Source organism: Elephantulus edwardii, unplaced genomic scaffold (genome assembly GCF_000299155.1).
Source record: "Elephantulus edwardii isolate Elephantulus edwardi_28Jun2011 unplaced genomic scaffold, EleEdw1.0 scaffold00345, whole genome shotgun sequence".
In the NCBI taxonomy this organism is placed as follows: Eukaryota; Metazoa; Chordata; class Mammalia; order Macroscelidea; family Macroscelididae; genus Elephantulus; species Elephantulus edwardii.
In genome coordinates, this window is record NW_006400095.1 from 734,167 (window position 1) to 756,855 (window position 22,689).

Below are 22,689 nucleotides of genomic sequence, written 5' to 3' on the forward strand. Positions count from 1 at the left end.
AAAAAAAATAAAAATTAATTAATTAATTAATTAAAAAAGAAAGATAGCCAACCCAACAACAGGTGGTTTGAATCCACCAGCTAAATCCCATTGGAGGGTCAGGTATGAATGAGTAGGTCGACTTGATATCACAAAACAACAACATATTGTAGAAAGAAAATTTACCATAACCATTTAATTTCATAGACAAAACTATTAATTACATTTTCTCAACGTGAAATACACTGTTATATCTGATTGTTTGCTGGAAATTCTAACATCCTGTTCAATTAAGGAATGTAATGATGGTTTTATTCACAAGGTGGCAGCACTCAAAGAAGGAAGAAGAGAGCAACTGAAAGGAAATTAAACAGTAAAATTAAATCGACTCCAAGTCCTAGCTGTAAGATTTCAGATGAGATTAACATGCAGTTATGTAATAGGGTCCTGTCTTGGCACACTTAGATACAAGTACCGATCTTCGTGACTCCAGAAGATTCCTGCCACTCCTGCCATTTTCTCCTGTCACCTGCACTACAACAATGATTCCTTAGTCATATGCCTGTTCATCTTAAAACCAAAGAATCCTAAAACCACATTCCAAAGACTCCGCTTATTAAATCTATTCCTGAGTAATAGTTAAGTGAAGAATGAACTATTAGGTCTCCTAACTGCATCACCCTAAGTCAGAAATACATTATACTATTAGCATATCTTAAATTACCGTTCCCTCACTGGGTAAATCATTCTAGTATCTATGGAAAATTATCAAGTTAATTCTTTTAATATTCTGCATCTGAAAGGAAGTGCTTGCATGCCATGTCATTTCTAATTTCCATCAAATTGGATGTTTTGAAGCACTTTTAAAGATTACTACTGACCTTGGTAGAAACTGATGGTGTGCATAATTCAACTGCTTCATTTGTTTGCAAGGATACGTGCAAAGAGTCTATCCATTTGAAATGAAAATTTCATTTATTTTTTTTAGATGTAGTTGGCAACTAAACTGATAGTAAAAGAACTTCAGCAACTGTCTGCCATGTGAAAAACTAAGTTCTTGTAAAGGTTCTGATTATATCCATACTTCCAGGTAGGTACACAGCTTCATACCTGTAAACATTCAATCCTAACCCAGTCTTTCCCCCGCATTGTGACACGTATGTTTTAGCGTTCAACAATCTGTCCAAATTAAATTAAAGATACAGCACCATCTTATGGATATTCCTATGTTTGTAAGATTTGAGAAACACGGAAATGGTGTTCTGTTTGGATTTGGAAAAGCTTCATCAGTCAAGCTGATAATGTGGGAGGACACTATTTTAATTTAACATGGGGGAAATAATATGGCATTGTGTAATGGGAAGTGTGCTTATGTGTGCATGACATAAAGGCACACATTTCAGCTTGTAATTTTTTATTCTTTCCAAATGAAGCATTGTTGTCAAGGAAAATGCAGTTTCTGTTAGAATATGAATTGATGATATTTGGGGATGGGGGGGTATGAGTTAGACCCACGGAACTACTGATATCTCAAAAGGAGGACTGATGACTGAAAGACCAGTTGGTGTCTGACAGGCACTGACACATCACCAGGTCTCACCTTGAAAGAATTCTTCAAAGCTCGAGAAGAACTGGGTGCTCGAAGCATTGGCACTGGCCTTAGCCATCAGCTACACTTCTTAAGAGTGCTGAAAAATTGAGAACTGGTAATAACCTTATTGGACTATCTGCTGAAACTGAGTAAATGGTCATAAAGTCTCTTTATGTTTGTGTTAACAGTTAAATTTTTCCATAGATGATTTGTATCTTATTATTCAGCTTTTAGATAATAGATTTTTAAATGTAAACTTTCTTTCATTTTAATAGAGAACATACAGGCACTTTAAAGAGCTTATGGAAACATCACCAAGGCAGAACTCCTCGATGGATTAAGAAGGCCTGGTCAAGCAAGCTCTGGTGGCCTAGTGGCAAGAAGCTGCACTGCAATCCCAGAGGTGCACAGTTCAATTCCACCAGATGTTCTGCTGGAGAAGGAGGAACAATTTCCTCCTGTACCAGTCAGATCTGTGTCAATACAATTTATCCAGCTTTCCTCACTATCTGCCCTGTCCCTCCACCCTTGCATGCATGATGTCCTTCTCCGAGGACTGGTGTCTCTTGACAACATGCCCAAAGTATGTGAGCTAGAGCTTCAAAATCCTTGCCTCCAATAAGCAACCTGTTTTCACCCACTCCAGGACAGATCTATTTGTTCTCTTGGCAGTCCACAGTATGTTCAACAGTTATCTCCAGCACCACAACTCAAAGGCTTTGTTTCTTCTTCTGTCCTCCTTAATCATTCTAATCTGTCCTACTGGGTCATTATGAGTCATACTAGATGCCAGTGGTTTTGGTTTGGAAAAATCAAAACACAGATAAAGTGTTTGTTTATATTTTGGTATCTTGAACTCTGCAATAATAGGTTGTACCTTCTCCTTAGGAAAAAAAAATCCTAGATAGAACACACATTTTTGCATACAATATTGGGATATTCTGGACTCCTTATAGTTTGTCTATACTCTATGGTTTTAATAGTTATTCTTCTTCTTTTAACATAATTTTGACAAAAGTGTTAATTAGGAGCTTAATTATAAAGATAAAAATAATCTTCTGGAAGAGAAGTAATATTCACACACACACACACACACACACACACTCATATATTTTTCACCCATTTTCTCTCACACAAAAGTACATAAGTTATGTGAACAGTTCTAGGTTTATCTTTGTATAGATTTTATTTTAACATTATTTATTTTGGAGTGAAAAAGAAAATTATGATGCTGAGTACAAAGGAACAGTATAGAATCTTTCCTTTTAACCAAACAGAGGTTTATAGGTTCTAAAATATTGTCCAGTTAGGAGTCAATTCTCTAGAATTACAGACTATGTGTGTATAGTCTTTTTTATTTTTTGTGATTTTAACTAAAGTTTAGAGAAAACGTGATTTCTCTTCATTCATTGTTGCAAATTTTCCTCCCTACCCTCTATTTCACTTTTCTCTTAAAAAAAAAAAATCACTGTTGCACAATTCCCCCCATCCTCCCTCCCCAGTCCACTTTGCTATGCACCTCTTATTCTGGACAGTTGTCATGCAAATAATACCTAATCATGTATTCCTTTTAAACACTTCTTTCCTTCATCTGCTTCAATGCAGTATTCATTATTTATCCCCTCTTTTTTTTAGTTTTCCCTCAACCCCCATGTACAGACTCTTTGACTTTAAATTTGGATTGTAGCGCTGTTTCTTACCACTAGGCCACCTATTTTAGTATCACAAAGTAGGAAAAGTTTGTTGATGCAATTTCAGACCCTACATTGCCACTAATCTTAAGAAAATACTACTTGTTGAGTTTTGGTGTAATATCAAACAAATATACCCAAGAATATCAACAAATATATAAAATGTTATTAAAATAGTTACTTTCTTTCACATGCTTATTTATATGAAGTTTGATTTGTCTTTATTCAAAACAACATATTGCAAAAGACTGAAGAGAAATTCTATTAAATTAAATATTAAGTAGTTTTTTAAAGTGTAAATAACATTTTTCTTACTCAATTTTTTAATTTTGAAAATATGCTAATTTTTATCAAAGAAATATGTTATTTATGATACATTTTTATATTTTTTTAAATGTATTAGTTAATAACTCTGAATTTATTAAGGATTGTTTATACTAATATGAAAAAATAACCTACACAAACAAAAATTCCTTGAGGTCTTCAATAACTTTTAAGTATTTACGTAGTCTTGACATAGACAAAAAAGGTCTAATAATTACTGATAATAAAGTAATAAAAATAGTTAATAAAAACTTATTCTTATTGCTCCTACTTGGTGTCATTTTACTCTTCATGTGTTCTTTAATAAAATTATGCCAATTGTAGTTTTCTTTAGCATTACGGTTGCAATGGTGCCAATTTTTAATCGTAGTAGGATTTTCACCTCTTTCCTGACACACAGTTTGTATTTCTAGCCAATCAATGCAATTTTCTCTTCACAGTGTTCTGGTAAAATGCTTAATATGGAATAGACACTCAATAGGTTTTATCGATGGAGAGAAAATGTGTTTAACAACAAAATCAATGTATGTGCCATAAAACTATGAAAGCTAGAGGGGAAAATCTATTGTTTTACACAGAATGAATGTTATTTATTCCCACAACTTCTTTCATTTATTCCCATACAAATCTCACATTATTTGGAACTCACTTAGGGTTGTAGTTGTTGTTGTTATGTGCCATTGAGTCATTTGTGTCTCATAGCGACCCTATGTACAATAGCTCTAAACCCTGCTCTATTCTGTGCCAATCTTATTGTCTCTGACACACCTACTTCCATTACCCCAATCTCTAAATCAATCCATGTCATTCAGGGTCATCTCTTGCGCTGTCCCTCCACCCTTCCAAGCATGATGTCCCTCTCCATGGGCTGGTTCCTCCTTGCAACATGCCCAGAGCTTAGTAATACGAAGCTTAGTAATCCTCGCCCCCAAAGATCAGCCCGGTTTCACCCTCACCAGGACAACTTGTTTGTTCTCCTAGCAGTCCATGGTATAGTCAACACTCTTCTCCAGCACCACAGCTCAAAGGCATCAGTTCTTTTTCTATCATACTTAGTCATTGTCCAGCTCTCTGATGTATAGCACACAATTGCGAAGACTGTGGCCTGGATCAGGGGCACCTTAGTCTCCAGCCTGACGTCATTGCTCTTCTGTACTCTGGAGAGGTCCCTGACAGCTGACTTTCCCAGGGCAATTCGTCTCTTGATTTCCTGCCTGCTGGTACGAAGAGTGTTGATTATGGAGCCAAGCAAACTAAAACTGAACAATCTCGATCAATTCACCATCTATACTGATGCTGCCAATTGGCCCAGTGGTGACAATCTTTGTTTTTTTGACATTGAGCCTCAATCCATAATGAAGGCTGACCTTCTGCAGCAAGTGCTTCAGGTCCTTCTCAGTTTCAGCAAGCAAGCTTGTGTCATCTGCATAACTCTGGTGGCGATGTTTAAGTGACAGACATTACCCAGTATACTACATATTATCGAAGGAATGAACTAAACTGTCTTGGAAGGAACGCATTGGAAGAGCTTTTGGAAGTAAGGAGAGTGCTTTGTCTTGTATACTTTGGGAATGCTGTTGGGAGGCACTAATCCCTAAAAAAAGGATATCATACTTGGAACAGCTGAGGCTCAGTCACAAGGAAGACTCTCAACATGATGGATTGCACGTTGACTGCAGCCATGGACTCAGGACAGCAGAGATGATGAGGATGACATAGGAGCCGACGGGGTTTTGTTCTGTTCTCCACAGGGTCTGTGAATAACTGCTCATTTGAGGGCGTAGAACCACAAATGACTATATATCTGCTTCTTGAGGAGAACAGAAGAATCCTTGCATATAAATATATCTAAAATGAAAACAGTGCTTTTACTCCTGGTACAAATAGGACATATGAGCTATACATTTTTCTTTCTCTTTAGATGTCACAGAAACCCTGGTGCCCTAGTCGGAAGGGTGTTGCTCTGTTAACTTGAACGTGGTGTCTCTCTGGTGGTTCAAATTCATCAGCTGCTCTGCAGGAGAAAGACAATCAATCTCCTGCCATGTGATGCGCAGCCTCCAAAAACCCAGTGGACGGTCAGCTACGAGCTAGTTCCAACTTTAAGGCAATGAGTTCAAGTTTTGCATTTAGACATCACAGTCAAGTTCATCTCTGTCCTAAATATGTAACAAAATAAATCCTTTTTAAATCCAAAAAGACTTCAAAACTAAGCACCAAAAAACCCACTCTAACCGCTAATGAACGTCTACAGATGGAATAGGAGTAAAGATGTGATAGTTGCTTTTTGTGGGGTTAAACCTTATTAAAAAGTTGTGAAACCTTTGAGATCCTAATGAAACACAAAAACATATGTTTAAGAATTTCTCTAGCCTGGTTGTTTCAGGGTTATTAATTTAAAAATGCAAATTTTAAGCTGCGTAAAAATTCATGTAGGACTATCTGCAACTTCGTATTATTTTCAATAATGAAAAGCGAACTTGATAATAAAGTGATTGTTTTAAAAATAGTAAAATATCTGACAGTTACTGAGAGTGTAGTAGATGCTGTTGTTATTATGTGCCATTGAGCTGCATGAGACTCACAGCGACCCTATGCACAGTCGCTCTGAACCCTGCTCTATCCTGTACCATTCTGTTCCCAACACAGAGGCCATTATCTTAATTACTGTGTCTACCCATCTCCTCTAGGATCTTCCCCTCTTATACTGCCACCCCATTCTTCCAAGCATGATATCCTCCTGGCCACGTGCACGATGTATGCGAGACAGAGCTTCCAACTCCTCAACTCTAAGGAACAACTTGGTTTCACCCTCTCTAGGACAAACCTATTTTTTCTCTTTGCAGTCTATGGAATGTTCAACACTCTTCTCTAGCACCACAACTCAAAGGCATCAATTCACCTTCTGTCATCTTTAGTCATTGCATATACCAGATAGTATTTTAAGTACTTGGCTTGCTTTATCTTATGTAAGCGTCATAGCAACCCTTTTGATGTTTATATATTTTTATGCATGGTTAAGCACATACTACTCATTTGGCAGTCAATTTACAAAAAAATATTGCTGTGTATTCTCACTCATTATCTTTTCCCATTCAGAGTTCTAGGCTCTGAGTGCTGGGACTCAGGACTTAACTGGAGATAAGTAATCAAGAAAAGCTATATGAGAATGATTTTATGAAATACAATATGAATGAAGAATAGTGTGAAGCTCAATGTACACAAGCTTTGGAAGCAAACTAATAAAAAATAAAAAAAGCTAGTGAGAGAAAGGAATGGGGTGTTAAATGAGATTGCCAGGAGGCATCTTGCCTTCTAAGTTGTAAATATTCATCTTAAAGTTTAAGATTTATTGTTTTTAATCTTACTTTTGTAAATCCTCTACTCCATTTATTATTAGCTGGTCTTGTAAGTTGCTAGTGTTTACACAGGTATTTTCAAGTCTAGTCCTTTCCATTTGATGGGAAAAAGGCTCCTCTATCGGTTATAAAGTCATTTTAGCAATAACTGTTGTTGTTGTTGACAGTCCTCTATCAAAACGCTTAAGGGTTCTCTCATGAATTTCTTCTACATCCACAAGAGCATATATTATTGCAGTTTTTATGCTGCTAATTGTTAAGGGTTTGTATGAGTTTCCTATCCTCCCCTCTGTCACTAGAGTTTGTTTTCTCTGATCAGGGTAGCATGTAGCCTCTTGTGGGCACAAATGCCCGTAGAATGAAAGAATGACTCTGTACATGATTTGAAAAAGTTAATATATTCTCTTCAGTCAGACACGCAAATCAATTCCCAGTCAGAAAAAAGCCAACCTATAGACATTCAGGTCACACACCTATTTCCTTAACTACCACTGGCAAAATGCATTTTATCATCTATTTTATTCCTACATGTTCATCTTTGCTTAGTATTAGAGTTGTTTCATTAATAGATAGAAGAACTTTAGCTTGCTTTCCCCCCCTAACCTTGATATAAGTATAAATGAATCCTTGAACAAGTCCACATACAATCTGCATGTTCATGAAATGGTACAAATCATTCACTGTTTGATGTTGTACATTATAAATTTAAGTACCCTAAGATTCTAATCGAAAGAGTTAGTATTTAAGGTAAAAATCTGGCAAGAATTTTGACATAAACATGTTGAAATTTCTAATAAAAGATATTGTTGCTGTTAAGTTCCGTCGAGTTGCAGGCGACTCGTAGCGACCCTATGAACCAAAGTCCTGGACACCTGTATAACTTTCGTCCTCTTTCCAGGTTCATAGGGTTTCCAGAGGCAAGAAGGATTTTAAGCTAGGGCCCGAAGCAGGCTCCGCAGGCTCGACTCCACCCTTACTTACCCTTACGCTAAGGGTCAGGGCCGCCCATGCAGCTTTGAAAGCCCAAAAGGACAGTAACACACAACGCTCCTTCCACAGCCTCTGAGAACCCACTGGAGAGTCAGCTATGTGTGACTCAGTTCTGACTGGAGCCCATGAGCTTTGTTTTGGTTTTAATCCCTTGTTTGCAGACACACGGAGGGTTCCCTGGAAACACAACGATGGCCCTTTTTTTTATTCTGCATATGTAATTCTGGGGCCATATCATCTGCATTTGTAACTGCAACTACCACCAGCTTGCTGACAACTTCCTTATCTAGATGTAAGTAACAAGTGTGCATTTCTAACTACTTCCTCGACTTCTTCCATCTGTTGAATGTTGTTGTTGTTAGGTGCTGTCAAGTTGAGTACAAGTCATAACAATCCTATGAACAAAAGATATGATCCCTGCTCTATCCTGCGCCATCCTCACTTTTCCTAACACACAAGAGCACATTGCTGCAGTCACCCTGTTAATCCACCTGATGGAGGGTCTTCCTCTCCTTCACTGGCCCTCCACCCTACCCAGCATCGTCGAGCAGCATTGAGGCAACTGAATGCTCCTCTAAACACCTGTCTCTTAGACAAGCCATTATTTCATTTATTCTTACCCATTTTCCAAGGTACCTGGCTGGCCCAATGGCCCCTTGCCCAGACCCCTCACAGACATCCTTTTTAATCGCTTTGCCCATCTCGGAAGTGTTCCTCCTCCTCTTGACCTTCAAGTTAAGCCCTCATTGTTTCATTCGCAGATTTCTATAAAGATCAGAGCTGAGGATGGGTAGGGGTGAAACCTCAGGATTGCAGTTTGGTGAGTGGAGGGAAAGAAGAAAGGAAATGGGAAGGATCTGGGAGAAAAGACAGTAAAGATGGGCAAGGTCCAATAGTGACTAATTTTATAAAACATAACCTATGAGAATGATTGTAGGAAACACAATGTGAAGGAAGAATTGTGTGAAACACAATATATATGAACTTTGTAAACAAGCCGATTTCTTTTTTTTTAAAGTCATTATAGAAAAAAAAAAAAAAAAGTCTTGCTGCGTCTTGCCTCTGGCTTCCCGGCCTTCCATTGCCCCTGAATGACTCTTAATCATTAAAAATCACATTAGTCTTACTTATTTAAAATCCTTCTGTGTATCTCCATTTTCTGCGTGATACAGTGTGAATTCCAAAGTGTGGCACCCAAGGCCATGCCTGAAGTTGCCTCTGCTGCTCTTTAGTCTTTTCCTTTATTTCTGTGTCCTTGCTTTGGGCAGAATAGTTTATGACCAGTTTTCCAAACATGGAGAAAAAATGGCATGCCTTTGCAACGCTGTTCCCACCTGTCTACAGCACGTTCTCTCTGAGGCTCTGAAGTCATTCTTCAAGACATTCATCAAGTGTTCTAGAAACCTTCCCTTACTGCAACCTTTACTCTCACCCGAACAAGTTACTATTGATCATCAGATTCCAGTAGAAACATAAATTTTCTTTTTATAATACTTGATATTATTTTGTCATTCCTTGACCCATCAGCTTCCTCAGGACCAGGACTGCATCTAAAACCATGCAGCATACATATTGTTTTCTTAGCAAAAACATAATTACATCCTTAGATGGTCTCTTCACTGTCTTTTGGGCATTGTTTTCCCTTGTGTCTCTTAAACCATTTTCATCCTCCTCCTGAAAAAGACTTCATGTTACCTTGCAACGTATTAGACATTCATAGCTTGAAGAGTCTAATTTTATAATAATTATCAATAGGAAGAAAAGAATAAGTTGTCATGTCAAATAGTATGTTGTTGTTTTTGCTGTTATGTGCTGTCGAGTCGCTTGCGACTCATAGCGACTCTATGTACAACAGCCCTAAACTCTGCTCTGTCTTGTGCCAATTGCACCTTCTCTGACACACCCATCCAGATTACCCCAATCACTGAATCAATCCACCTCATAGGGGGCCTTCCCCTTCTGCACTGTCCCTCCACCCTACCAAGCATGATGTCCCTCTCCAAGGACCTGACCCTCCTTGCAACATGTCCAAAGTATGTTAGACGGAGCCTCAGAGTCCTTGCCTCCAAGGAGCAGCCCAGTTTGACCCTTTCCAGGATGAATCTGTTTTTCTAGCAGTCCATGGTAACCTCAATACTCTTCTCCAGCACCACGGCTCAAAAGCATCAATTCTCCTTATATCCTCCTTAGTCATTGTCCAACTCTCTGATGCATAACAAGTGATAGCAAAGACCATGGCCTGTATCAAACGCAGCTTGGTCTCCAAAGAGACACCATTGCTCTTCAGTACTTTGGAGAGGTCCCTAACAGCAGACTTTCCCATGGCAATACGTCTTCTAATTTCCTGGCTGCTGGTGCTGAGAGTGTTGACTGTGGAGCCAAGCAAACTGAAGCTGTGAGCAATCTCTTCACCATCCATCCTGATGCTGCCAATTGGCCCAGTGGTGAGAATGTTTATCTTCTTGTCACATAGTATAATCTTAATTATTAAAATCCGCTAACCAAACCCATTGCCATGCAATCAAGTTCTGCTCTTGGGACCTTCCATTGGTTCCCCAAGGCTGTCAATTTTCCTAAGAGGACACTGACTGACCATTTTTAACCCAAAGAGCAGCTGTGGATTCCAACTACTGGCCTCATGGTTGGCAGCCAGAACTGTTACCCCAAAAGAAAAGGAAGACATACCTTTGAATAGTGAGGAAAGAAAGACCTATGCAAAGGCAATCTTTTTTTTTTTAAATGTTTTTACTTCTTTTATTTTATATTGATTTCTTTACAAAGTTCTAAGACATTGTTTTTCACACTGGGTTTTTCCCATTTCCTTCACACACACCACCACTCATCAGACTGTGCGACTCTATGATTAACCACCCCCCATCCTCACCCTCTCTCTGTTTTTTTAATATAAATTACAAAGGCTATCTTTAATTGTACTTTGATGTCCTTCTCCAAACTAAATTATCTTATTTTAGTTGTCACTTTTGATAAACATCACAGATTGGATATACTGATTTAATATCAAGTCAAATTGGGATTTTAAAAAAAGCAGCTATTTGGCATCAGAAAACTGAGTCTTTGTGCCATTAGTTGCCAGAACTGTGACTTCAGGAAAGAGAAGTCCTTAAGGCTCAGGTTCCTTAAATGTAAATTGGGCCTGGTAGGAAGCAATTGTGATACCTTATGCAAAAAGGCTTAGTGCAATACCTGATACAAGCAGGTATTATTAATACCAATTATACTAATAAATATTACTTACACCACACGGTTACTCTGTGATACTCAGCTTCAGACAACTTTGCAAACAGGAAAGTGCGATGCAAATATTTAATATTATGACTTCCATAATTACCACGTATTTTTGACCTTTCCCAAAATAAAGCAATGTTCTAAAAAACACCAGTTTTTGAGATTCGCGTTGGTTGGTAGCTGGTGAGGAGCCAACAACCCTGCCCTGAATGGGTATCTTTTATGGAACCAGGATGCTGAGACTGGGCGCCAATTAAAGAGTGACACAGGCAAGACCTCCCAGGAGTAAAGGCCTAGCTGTCCTTTACCCCATTTAGGTCAGTAAAAACGGACAGAAAGCTTCTCTTTTGTGGTCTTCACCGTGCAGATGGCCTGGAAAAGCTATCTCTGCTGTGTGGCCGCGGGGTAGCTGGGCTCGGTGTGAGTCCGCGCTTCAAGTGCCCACTGTTACCTCCTGAGCAACCTCGCCTCCCACCAGCCGGGCGCTGCACACGCCCCCTGGTGTCCAGTGCATTGTTCTGCCCACTTCCCCTTGTCAGGGCTCAGGTCACCAGAAATAGAATCACAAAAGGAAACTCCAGGTGGTCATGGCACTGGGACTGGGAAATGTGCCCGCGAGGCTGGCTTCTGTAGGGGCTCCGCCCAAGGCCAAGGGCCTGCAGGTGTGTGCGGAATAAATGTCTGCACAAAGCACCACCTGTCCAGGTTTGCGCTGAAAGTGTCATTTTGAAATATACAATTACACTGCTTAAGCTCTACAGGAATCAAACAGTTGAGAGAGCGAGACTCATTTGTGTGTTGTTGTTATTTTTAAGAACACGCACCTGACTTTTATATTTTGGAGTTGAGCACGAGCGTCAAAAAGCAGTCGAGCCAGGAGAAGGGCTTTTGCAAAAAGTCTCCGGCCAACGTAATTTCGGGGTGAAGAGTCCCAGCCCCGCTTCTGGTTCAATTCGGGACACCAGGGTCGTGCGCCAGCGAGCTCCCGTTTCCCCCCTCCCCTCCGGCCCGAGGACAGAGCGGTCCCCACTCCTGTCCCCAACCCCTGGGACGCTTGCAGGATGCAAAACAGGACGGGTGCTGGGTCGCTGCAGCCCGAGCAGCCCTGACTGGGCGCCCCCAAAGCCACCACACTCCCAGGGGCGCCGCCGTGGCGAACTGCGCGTCCGGCCACTCAGGGCCCGGGCCAGGCGGTGGCGCCTCGCGCACGCGCAGTCCGCGGCCCCGCGCCCGCTCCCCAACATTGCAGTCCACGTGTTGCTTGTTGGAGGCGCCACAGGTCTCCCACCTGCGCGGGCGCTCGGGGCGCTCCGCCTCCGCCGGCGGGCGCGGGGACCCGGACCGGGGGTGCAATCGCGCCGGCTGATTCTCCGGGCTCGGCTCGGGCGGCGCTAACTCCGCCTCCTGCTCCCGCGGCTCCGCGCTCCCCGCCGGCCCGCCTCCCGCTCCGCCCGCCCCGGCGCCTGGGTGTCAGGAGCGCTCCCGGCTACAACTCGACGTGTCCGGAAAGCTCCGCCACTTTCCCTTCCGCTCTGCGGCCGCGCGGCCACCTCCACGCTCGCCGGGACTCCAGGGCGCCGCCCGGCGAGGTGAGGTCCCCCGCGCACCATGCTGGACCCGTCCTCCAGCGAAGAGGAGTCGGACGAGGGGCTGGAAGAGGAGAGCCGTGATGTGCTGGGGGCGCCCGGGCCGCAGCGAGCGCCAGCGGCCCCGGCTCGGGAAGGGCGGCGGGACGCGGCGGGGCGCGCGGGCGGCGGCGCGGCCAGACCCCGGAGCCCGAGCCCCTCGATGCGGAGCGAGGCGCGCGAAGAGCCGGAGCGGCAGCTGGACGAGGAACAGGAGCGGCGCATCCGCCTGCAGCTCTACGTCCTGGTGGTGCGGTGCATCGCGTACCCCTTCAACGCCAAGCAGCCCACCGACATGGCCCGGAGGCAGCAGAAGGTGAGTTGCCGAGCCGGCGCCTCCTGCTGCCGCTTGTCCCTGGGGCTCCTGCCCCGCAGTTCGCAGGCGAGAAGCACGGCGTGATGTTTTCATTGGGGTTTGAGGGGGCAGAGGCATCTTTCGGGGAGACGGTGCATTCGTCCGCCAGCAGCGCCTTGCAGCGGGCACGTCTTCTCCCCCGGGTGGCAGGAGCTGTCAGCTCGCCATCCGAGCGCCTGAGACCGTAGCGTCGGGGTGCGGGGTGCGCCCCTCGCCGCGTGGGTTCGGGCCGGATCAGAATGCCGCTCCCGGGTAACTTTCGCGGCCCACGGCGGCGCCGCTGCCCACCGAGCCGGGGTCAGGACTGCGGGAGCTGGACTTGGCCGCGCGTCCCAGTGAGCACGGGGCTGGAGGAAACAGGTGGAGGCAGCAGGGAGCTTGCTTGTATGCGTTAGGGAGAAGTCTGCAGGAGAGCAAATGGCAGAGGATTTTCCTCCGTGAATCAAAAAGTTAAGTCGACAAGTTTATCTTGCCACAGGAGTCGTGCATCAGATCCGCGCACTCAAGAGGGCATACCTCTATAGCATGTCTCAGGGTGAATCATTCCTGGTCCAGGGAGACCTGATGAAAACTCAGCCTGGATAAAATAACAAATGCGGCTGCTTTTTCTTCTGTTCTTGCCTTCCCCCCCTTCCCCTCCATCTCCCCAAAGGGGTAAAGAGTTTGTTTCAGGTGAAATGTCAGCCTATTTTAGTTTTCAGGCTGATCCTCAGGGCTCTAATGCTCCCTAGCAGACACACCTGAAGAGGTAAATTGCTCTAATTGGGTAAATGTTTGCAAGGGGAACTGTGGAGGAAATCTTTCAGTAATAGAACCCAGAGCTGGGAACGAAAGCCCTAACGGTTCCTTCAGTTTTCAGCAAGACACAGAAACCTAGGGAGATTGCAGTGTGCCCAAGGCGTGGGTAGTTGCAAAGACATTTATTAGTTTTCTGAAATATTACCTCCAGCCCGTGAGCCTTTTTAAATTTTTTTTAAGAAATCTGGAGAGCCTTTGAATTGACTTGAAATACAACAGTTGTTCTGTATTAAGCAGCACCCGCCTTTTCCCTTAAACAGGCTCAAGTGAACAGCAGTGAGAGAGCCTTTCATTCTGCTGCCTCTTTCAGCTAAAGACACAGGTGCCCCAGGGCACCCACCTCTCCAGGAATCCCTGGAGAATTGGGAACACCTAGTCAGATCTCCCTCACTTTGGAGAAGTGAGTGAGAGTGTTTTAAAATCCAAACCCAGTCGGCATGGTTGAAGCCACCATTCCTCAGGTCAATTTTAAGTACCCTGTGGGCGTTATGGATGGTGTAATGGTTAAAATGCTGACTTTAAGGTCAGCAGTTCAAAGCCATCAAGCCATCACTTGCTTCACAGAGACAGGTGAGGTAGTCTCTTCCCTTAAAGACTGCTGGCTGGGAAAACCCTATGAGGCATTTCCACTCTGTCATTCAGGTTTGCTGTGAGGGGGGATTCATCCCAAGTCAATGGGCTCCTTCTCCCTCCACCCCTGAGGAATTCCAGGAAAAGGCCTGGTGATATAATATGGTAAGGACTGGGTTGCTAAACAAAAGGTTGGCAGTTCTTTGCTGGAGTGTCTTCCTGTGAACATTGAGGAACCCTGTAGTCAGAACCAGCACATTGCTCATCCTCCAGTGGGTTTTCAGAGGCAGTAAATTGCCCCTCTTTTACCACAGAGCAGACGGTGGAGTTGAACTGCGTACCTTTGGGTTGGCAGTGCAGCTCCATACCATTGGATCACCAGAGCTCCCTGAAAGAGGTCAACAACATAAGTCAGAATCAACTCTTAGGGGTTGGGCTTGTTTTGGGGTTTTCAGAGAGTGCCACAATTCCTACTCCAGTCTCTTTGAAGCCCTCATCCATCTCTGCAGCTTGGTAGGTCGAGCAACTTTCCACTAATCTAAGCAAATGTCCTATTTGACAGGTATTGATAGGTGACCGTGTAAAGCATCTGAACAACATGCACTCTCCAGTTTAATCACCCACCTAGCATTTAAGCTGATTCTGAATGTATTAAAGTATAAAAATAATGCATGGTGAAGTTAAGAGGCTATTCTTGTTTGAAATATTATCCTTGAAAAAAGCTTTGGCAAAAAGTCATTTACTGGGAGCTTATTTATAGCGTTTTGAACACTTGTTACATATTGTAAATGAAACAAACTCTGCCTTATTCAAATAGTGCAGCTCTCCCTGACTCTCCCTGTTTGAATAGAATGTTTGTGCCTCCAGAAATTATTTGAGTTGGCAAGCAGGTGCGTTCACAATACTGCAGAGGAAACCACTGATCAGACCTCATCCAGGCTTTCCCCCAAATCATTCTAAACCATAAGGAAAGGAGGACAACACTGCATATATTATTCTACACAGGAAGATTCTGAGTTGGAGATGTCTATTTCCTCTCAGTTGAAAGCTGTCATATGAGCTTATGTGGGACATTTCCATTTTTGACTAGGGAGGAAGCCTTATAAACACCTATTTGCCTTACGTTTCCAAAACTTACTCAAAAGATCCTTCAATCTCTCTCTCTCTCTCTTAAATATACGGTTTGCTGAAGAAAGCTGGAGCAATTCTTGGCAGTAAAGTTTTTCCTCCTAGGACAAAATGAAGTTGGGATTTAACTATATTCCTGTGAATTTGATGCCAATAATTAATGCCAGAAAGCTAGCTTTGAGTCTTGAATCATGCAGTTGGGTTCTATAAAAGAAGTAACAGGATAATTGCAAAATCATTAATCTATTGTATATTTTTATTCTCTTATTTTCAAGTAGTCAGACAACCAGTAAAAGGATTTAATAGCTTAAATTGTTGTCATTGAAATGCATATCACTGCTTACTCACTGCTCTCTAATTTAGAAAGTAAAAAATTCAGATCTGGAAGGGACCGGTCCTTGGAGAAGAACATCATGCTTGGGAGGGTGGAGGGACAACGCAGGAGGGGAAGGCCCTCTATGAGGTGGATTGATTCAGTGACTGGGATAATTGGGATGGGTGTGTCAGAGACAGTTCGATTGGCACAGGACAGAGCAGAGTTTAGGGCTGTTGTACATAGGGTCTCTGTGAGTTGCAAGCGACTCGACGACACTTAACAATAACAAGGGTCATCACTTCATAAGTGAAGGAAATGAATTCCGAGGAGGTAAGAGACTTAGGGACTCAGAGTTCTATCAGTAGCAGCCTCCCTGCAGGGCTTTGGTCTTTCGTTAGAGCTAACCCCAAGTGCTAGTTATTATTATTATTATTGTTGTTACCTGGCCAAAATGATCTACCAAGCCAGTAGAGGCTGTGTCCATGAGCTGTTTGAGAAAGCTTAATAACATTGAATTTGGTTGGAGGATTTAGGAATATCAGTGGTCAGTTTATGCTGGTCTGGGCTTCTGGTCAACCGGTGATGATTTACAGGAAATTCTGAGTTTGAGTGTGGGCCAGACTCATAAGATCAGTGCCCCTGAGTGAACATACCTATGACTTCATACATGATTAACGTGTCAGGTTCCAAATAGCTGTCACGAGTGACGAAGGAAGAATAGTACTTGCTCCTCTGATGCTTATTTATTCCCTTGGCTACTTTTGGACATGTTGTGGGGAGAGACTGGTCCTTGGAGAGGGACGTCATGCTTGGGAGGGTGGAGGGACAGCGCAGGAGGGGAAGGCCCTCTATGAGGTGGATTGATTCAGTGACTGGGATAATCAGGATGGGAGTGTCAGAGACAGTGCAATTGGCACAGGACAGAGCAGAGTTTAGGGCTGTTGTACATAGGGTCGCTATGAGTTGCAGGTGACTCGATGGCACATAACAACAACAACAAACCTTTGTACCTTCAGTCATCGTAGTGCTACAAGCAGTGATCGTGAACTTCAGATGACTCTAGATCATCGGATAAGGCTCATCATTGCTGAAGCTAGAGCAAAGCAGGTATTACCGATGAAAGGCAACCTGCTGTTCAGATCTTGGGAAGACATTAGGATCCTGGAAGAAAAAAAAAATAATGAAAGTGGTGTGCCTGGTGGTTGAAGAGACGCCGCGGTAGCGAAGTGGTTAAAGAGCTCAGCTACTAACCAGAAGGTGGGTGGTTGGAGCCCACCAGCTGCTCCTGGGGAGAAATGCAGTGCAGTCGGCTCTGAAGATTTACAGCCGTGGAAACCGTATGGGTGGTTCTGCTCTGTCGTGTCCTTATGAGTTGGAATCAGCTCGGCCGTGGGCTTTGTTTGGGGGTTTTGAAGGACCAGTGTACAGAACAGGAAGATGAATATGTCCTCCTGTGTGATTACTGCCTCTGAAAACCCACTGGGCAGGAGGCGGATTTGAACCTTTGCATTCAGGATTGCAGCGCAGGTTCTTACCAGTAGGCCACCAGAGCTCCTACTTGATGGAAATCAAGATGGCCAACTCTGTATTAAGATCTGAAAATGTCATGACAGTGTTGTTACCTGTTCGTACAGGACCAGTGACATATTCCCAAAAAGTGACACATTCCCTAAAAAGTGGCACATTCCCAAACTGCAAGGATGGAGCAGTGAGTTGAAGTCCTGCCTTCATTCCTTCCATTTCTAGACTGTGAATAGACCAAAAGGCCACCCCCTTGGGATTTAGGATCATTTATCCCTGTGCCCCTCAGGCTTTGGTATGTTATTACTGTTTGGTACAAACACAGAAGTCAAGGGTGATGTTGTTTGCTGCTTTTAATAATAGGGAATGCATTGTCCTGTGGGGAGCGAGATGGAAACCACACATTAAAGGAGAGCCTCAGACTGGACTTAAAACATTATCTCAGAGAAAAACGGCCTGTTGTTCCAACCGATTTCTCCAACCCTCCACAGGGCATCTTGAAATCACAGCACTTTGTTTGGTGGAATGAGTTGTGCTAATGAGAACTCAAATGGATTAAGTGATTTTGGGGTTTGCTTCTTTCCGAAAGGAAGTCAGCTGTAATTTCAATACACAATGCTTACACAAGTGAAATAATTAGGGGATGTGCTGGAGGCTATTAAATTTCATTAGCGATGGTGTGTCTTATTTATTGTAAAACCCTGGATTGATCCGCAGATTAACAACTGGGAATAAATATCGGATGCCATGATAAGCGTGAGTGACTGTCTATTCCCTGCATGACCTGGAAGGGGAGTTGGTCGTGGTCGATGTTGTTATTAGGTGTCTTGGCGTCCACGGATTTGCAGCCACAACAGATGGAACCCAGCCAGTCCTGGGGCACCCACACAGTCTCTGCTGTGCTTAAGCCACTGTTGCGATCCCTGTGTTAGCCCTTCTTCTTGAAGGCTGCCTCCCCTTTGGCCTCTCCCTTTCCCCAGGGAGTTCTGGTGGCTTCTTGATGTTACCTGCCATCGAGTTGAGAGCAACTCATAGTGACCCTATGAACAGCAGACCCGACTTGTGCCATGGTTTCTCCGTTCATTTGTTTGTTGATGGGCATTTGTGCTGTTGTGAATAATGCTGCCATAAACATGTCATTGTTGTTACGTGCCATTGAGTCATAGGCGACTCATAGTGACCCTATGAATGAAAGACCCAAACACTTGTACAACTTTGGTCGTTTTCCCAGGTTCATAGAGTTTCCGGAGGCAAGCCATTTTGGAAGTGGATGCCACTCCTGCTTCCAAGCTTGTTTTAATCGGGGAGCTCCACCCACACTGTCCACCATGGGTGACCATTATTGCATTTGACATATCAGTGTCACAGTGTGGAGTGATTGAGCAACCTTGAGTTACCTCTGGACAGCAATACCTAATATTTATTTACGTTGTGCTCAGCTAAAAAAGGAATGTTGACTCTTTTTCTTAGATAGGGTACACCACTATAGATTGTTGTTGTGTGCAATTGAGTCAGAACCAACCCATAGCTACCCCTCCAGTGGGTTTTCAGAGCCCGTTAATTACTTGGGAGGAGATTTCCCATCCTCCCACAGAGCAGCTGGGGACCTCAAACAACGTGCCTTCAAGATTGCAGCTCAGCTTCTTGCCATTGGGACACTAGAGCTCCCTCTATTATATATATAAAACACTAAAGTTGTAGAGATAAAATAATACACACTCTTCCTTTTAGGGAGCTCTGGTGGCCTAGTATTAAGATAAACATAGGTATATATGTCTCCATGTCTTCAGCTCTGTTTCCTTGGGATATATGTCTAGTATTGGAATATTGTAAAACATCAAGTCAGAACTGACCCATAGCTGAGTCTCCAGCGGTGTTTTCAAAAGCATTAAATCACATGGGAGGAAATTGCTCATCTTTCTCCCGTTGAGCAACTGGTGGATTCGAACTTTATGCCTTTGGATTGGCAGCACAACTCCTTACCACTAGACCACCAGAGCTCCCAGATAGTGGAATAGGTGAGTCGTATGTTCTGTGTTCAACTTTTTGAGGAGACACTAAATTCTTTCCATAGTGGTTGTACCATTTTACAGTCCCACCAGCAGTATCTAGTCTCTCTGCATCTTCTCTAGCATCTGTTGTTTTGCTGTGTTGTTAAACTTTGCTACTGCTGCTGGGGTGAGATCTCTCTGTTGTTTTGATAGGCATCTCTCTGATTAGTAGTGATTTTGGACATTATCTGTTTGTAGGACAGTAAACTCTCCAGAAACCAGGCAAGGGAGGATCAGCCTGGCAAGAATCGAGATAAGGACAGTATGGCTATTGCAATTAACAAATAGGAACAAGGTAATGAATTTGTTCAAAAGAGGAAGTGGAGGGAAATGCAGAAGAATAAGCAAGTTATAACAGATTCTTGATGACATAGGGGCATTGAAGTCATCGATCAGTAATACTTCTATGAAATAAATGTGTAGAAGGAAGCTCTGGTGGCCTAGTGGCAAGAAGCTGCACTGCAATCCCAAAGGTGCACGGTCTGAATCCACCAGGTTCTCTGCTGGAGAAGGAGGGGCAAACTCCTCCTGTGCCAGTTGGATCCCTTTCAACAGTACACCAAATTAAAATCAATACATAAAATTAAATTTTAAAGAAAGTAGAGAAATAGTAATGTAAAATAAAAGTAAAACTAAAAATTGTTATGAATATATGAACAGTTGCATGTAATATATGAATATATGAACAATTGCGTGCAAACAAACAAGAACACCAAAAAGTGTTGAAAATGGAAGTGTTTGACCCAGCTGTGGGACAGCTGTGTCAAAGAGAATAGAAATCAGGACTGTGACACAGACAGATGTGTGTACACACGTTTATTGCAGCATTATTCACAATAGCGAAGGCTTGGAAGCAGCCCCAGTGCCCATCAACAAGTGAATAGATAGAAAAATTGTGGCATAACCAAACAATGGAATATTCCATGGCATTGAAAAACCATGAACTTGTACAGCCCCACTCAATGTGGATGGGTCTGGAAAACATTATGCTGAGTGAAAGGTCACAGTCACAACATGACAAATACTTCTTAAGACTCCTGCTGTTAACAGGAGGAGGATAAGGATGAGGATGGCGGTGGGGAACTAGGAAGGCATGGCCAGATACAGAACACTGCCCTGGGCCAGAGAAAGGAAAGGGCAGTTTGAAAGGAAGGGACATTAGACATGATTTAGAAATCCATGGTTACCTGCAACAGGACACACACTAGACAGTGAATTGGAGGAGGGTTTGTTGTTGTTGTGTACCATCAAGTTAGAACCTACCCCCAAACCACCCATCCAGCGGGTTTTTAGAGGCAGTTAATCAGTCGAGAGGAGATTGCCCATCCTTCTCCTTTTCTGGGAGGAAAATGTCTATGAATGAATGAAAACCAATCTCCTTGTAAACTTTCCTCAATCTCAAAGCAAAAACATAAGCAGAGATTTATCCAAGTATACTTTGCAATGCTTCTGCTGTCTCCAGAATCCTAGCAGGAGGGCGACGATTGGGATCAGTTTCGGCTCCTTAAATTGAGTGAATTGAATTCATCAGTTGGTTGCACTTGGGTGCCTTCTGCGTTTCAGAGCATCGCTCATGTTGTACTTTGCTTCTTGAAACTTGATCACATCATTTTGTACACCTTATGGTTTAAACATTTTCATTATATAACCTTCATCAAGTTAGTGATAAATGTTTAACAGTGTAAATGTTTCTGAAATAAAGGATACTAACAGTTTAAAGGCTCGCTTTGCCAGTGTAATGGCTGAGATGATATTTAATTTGCTCATTTTTATTGCTTATGAGGATGTGTTTGTGGGTGTGAAATGTCTGATATCCTTTCTTTATTTTTCTGCTGACGTTTTGAGCATATTTAGTAACTGATCTGAACTCGTTACCAATATATTGAGCATATTGTTCTGTTGTAGAGATTGCTTCTATACTCATTTCCCCCCCATTCATTTCCATTCTTTTGTAAATTTTATTATTTTTTTGTGTGTACCATCAAATCAGATCTGACTGGTACAGAAGGAGATTGTTCATCCTTCTCCAGCCGAGTATCTGGTGGATTCGAACTGTGCACCTTTTGGATTGCAGTGCAGCTTCGCCTCATTTCCATTTTTAAAAAAGTATTTTGTTTTTTGGCATCTCTCTACTGTTATTTTTCTTAGTAACTTCTTATTTTTGGTTTATACTCTTAGACAAGAAGTTAACTTGTCTTGTTAACTTTTTGTCTTCAACAAGTTAACCTCTTGTTTTGAATTAAAATTTGAGGTAAGATGCTTTCTTTTTCCAGATAGCTAAGTCATAGCTACAATTCACTCTGATTGTACTTGCATACCATCAAGTTGGAGCCAACCCATAGCTGACCCTCCAGTGGATGTTTAGAGGTGTTTAAACTTGCTTGCTGAAACTGAGGACCTGAGCACTTGCTGCAGAAGGTCAAGGACTGCAACCTTCAATATGTATCAAAGCTCAACATCAAGAAAACGAAAATTCTCGCTCTTGGTACAATTGGCAGCATCATGATAGAGAGACAGATAGATGGATAAGATTGAGATTGAAATTGTTAACAGCTTCAACTTGCTTGGCTCAACAATCAACATTCTTTGTACCAGCAGCCAGAAAACCAAAAGACAAATTGCATTGGCAATGTCAGCTGTCAGGGACCTCTCCAGAGTACTGAAGAGCAGCGATGTCAGTCTGGAGACTAAGGTATGCCTGATCCAGTACATGGTTTTCTATGTATAAGAAATGTACTTTATGTATTAAAAAGCTGGACAATTAACTAAGGATGATAGAAGAAGAATTGATCATTTGAGTTGTGGTGCTGGAGAAGAGTATTGAATATACTGTGGACTACTAGGATTTCCGGCGGGAGCAAGCCCTCGGAAGCTCTGACAAGCGTGGTCTTGGGCGGAAGTGAGGCTTGAGGGCCGCAGCCACCGCAGATAAGCAGCGAACAGGCGTTTTGCACAGGTACCCGGGATTTCCGGCGGGAGCAAGCCCTTGGAAGCTCTGACAAGCGTGGTCTTGGGCGGAAGTGAGGCTTGAGGGCCTCAGAAGGGGAAACATAATCTACACAGAAGTTCTACAGGACACGTCACCTTCCCTTGGAGACAGCACAACTAAACTTAAGAGACACTGGTCAAAAGAAAAATGTCAGCA

At 42.9% G+C, this 22,689-nt stretch overlaps 1 protein-coding gene and 1 pseudogene across 2 annotated transcripts in view; both read left to right on the forward strand.

Annotated features, from left to right (window-relative positions):
• LOC102851530 overlaps positions 1 to 12,575 on the forward strand; it is an 87,431-nt pseudogene extending 74,856 nt beyond the window's left edge.
• A 178-nt stretch (positions 12,576 to 12,753) lies between these two features.
• Positions 12,754 to 22,689, forward strand: part of CADPS2 (Ca++-dependent secretion activator 2) — a 637,557-nt gene continuing 627,621 nt past the window's right edge. Inside the window, exon 1 of one of the 2 annotated variants that reach the window (XM_006901794.1) lies at positions 12,754 to 13,121. In XM_006901794.1, coding sequence (XP_006901856.1) covers positions 12,789 to 13,121 — 333 coding nt within the window. In that variant the 5' untranslated portion in view covers positions 12,754 to 12,788. The remainder of the gene's footprint in view (positions 13,122 to 22,689) is intronic. The other variant, XM_006901793.1, reaches the window with a different exon arrangement.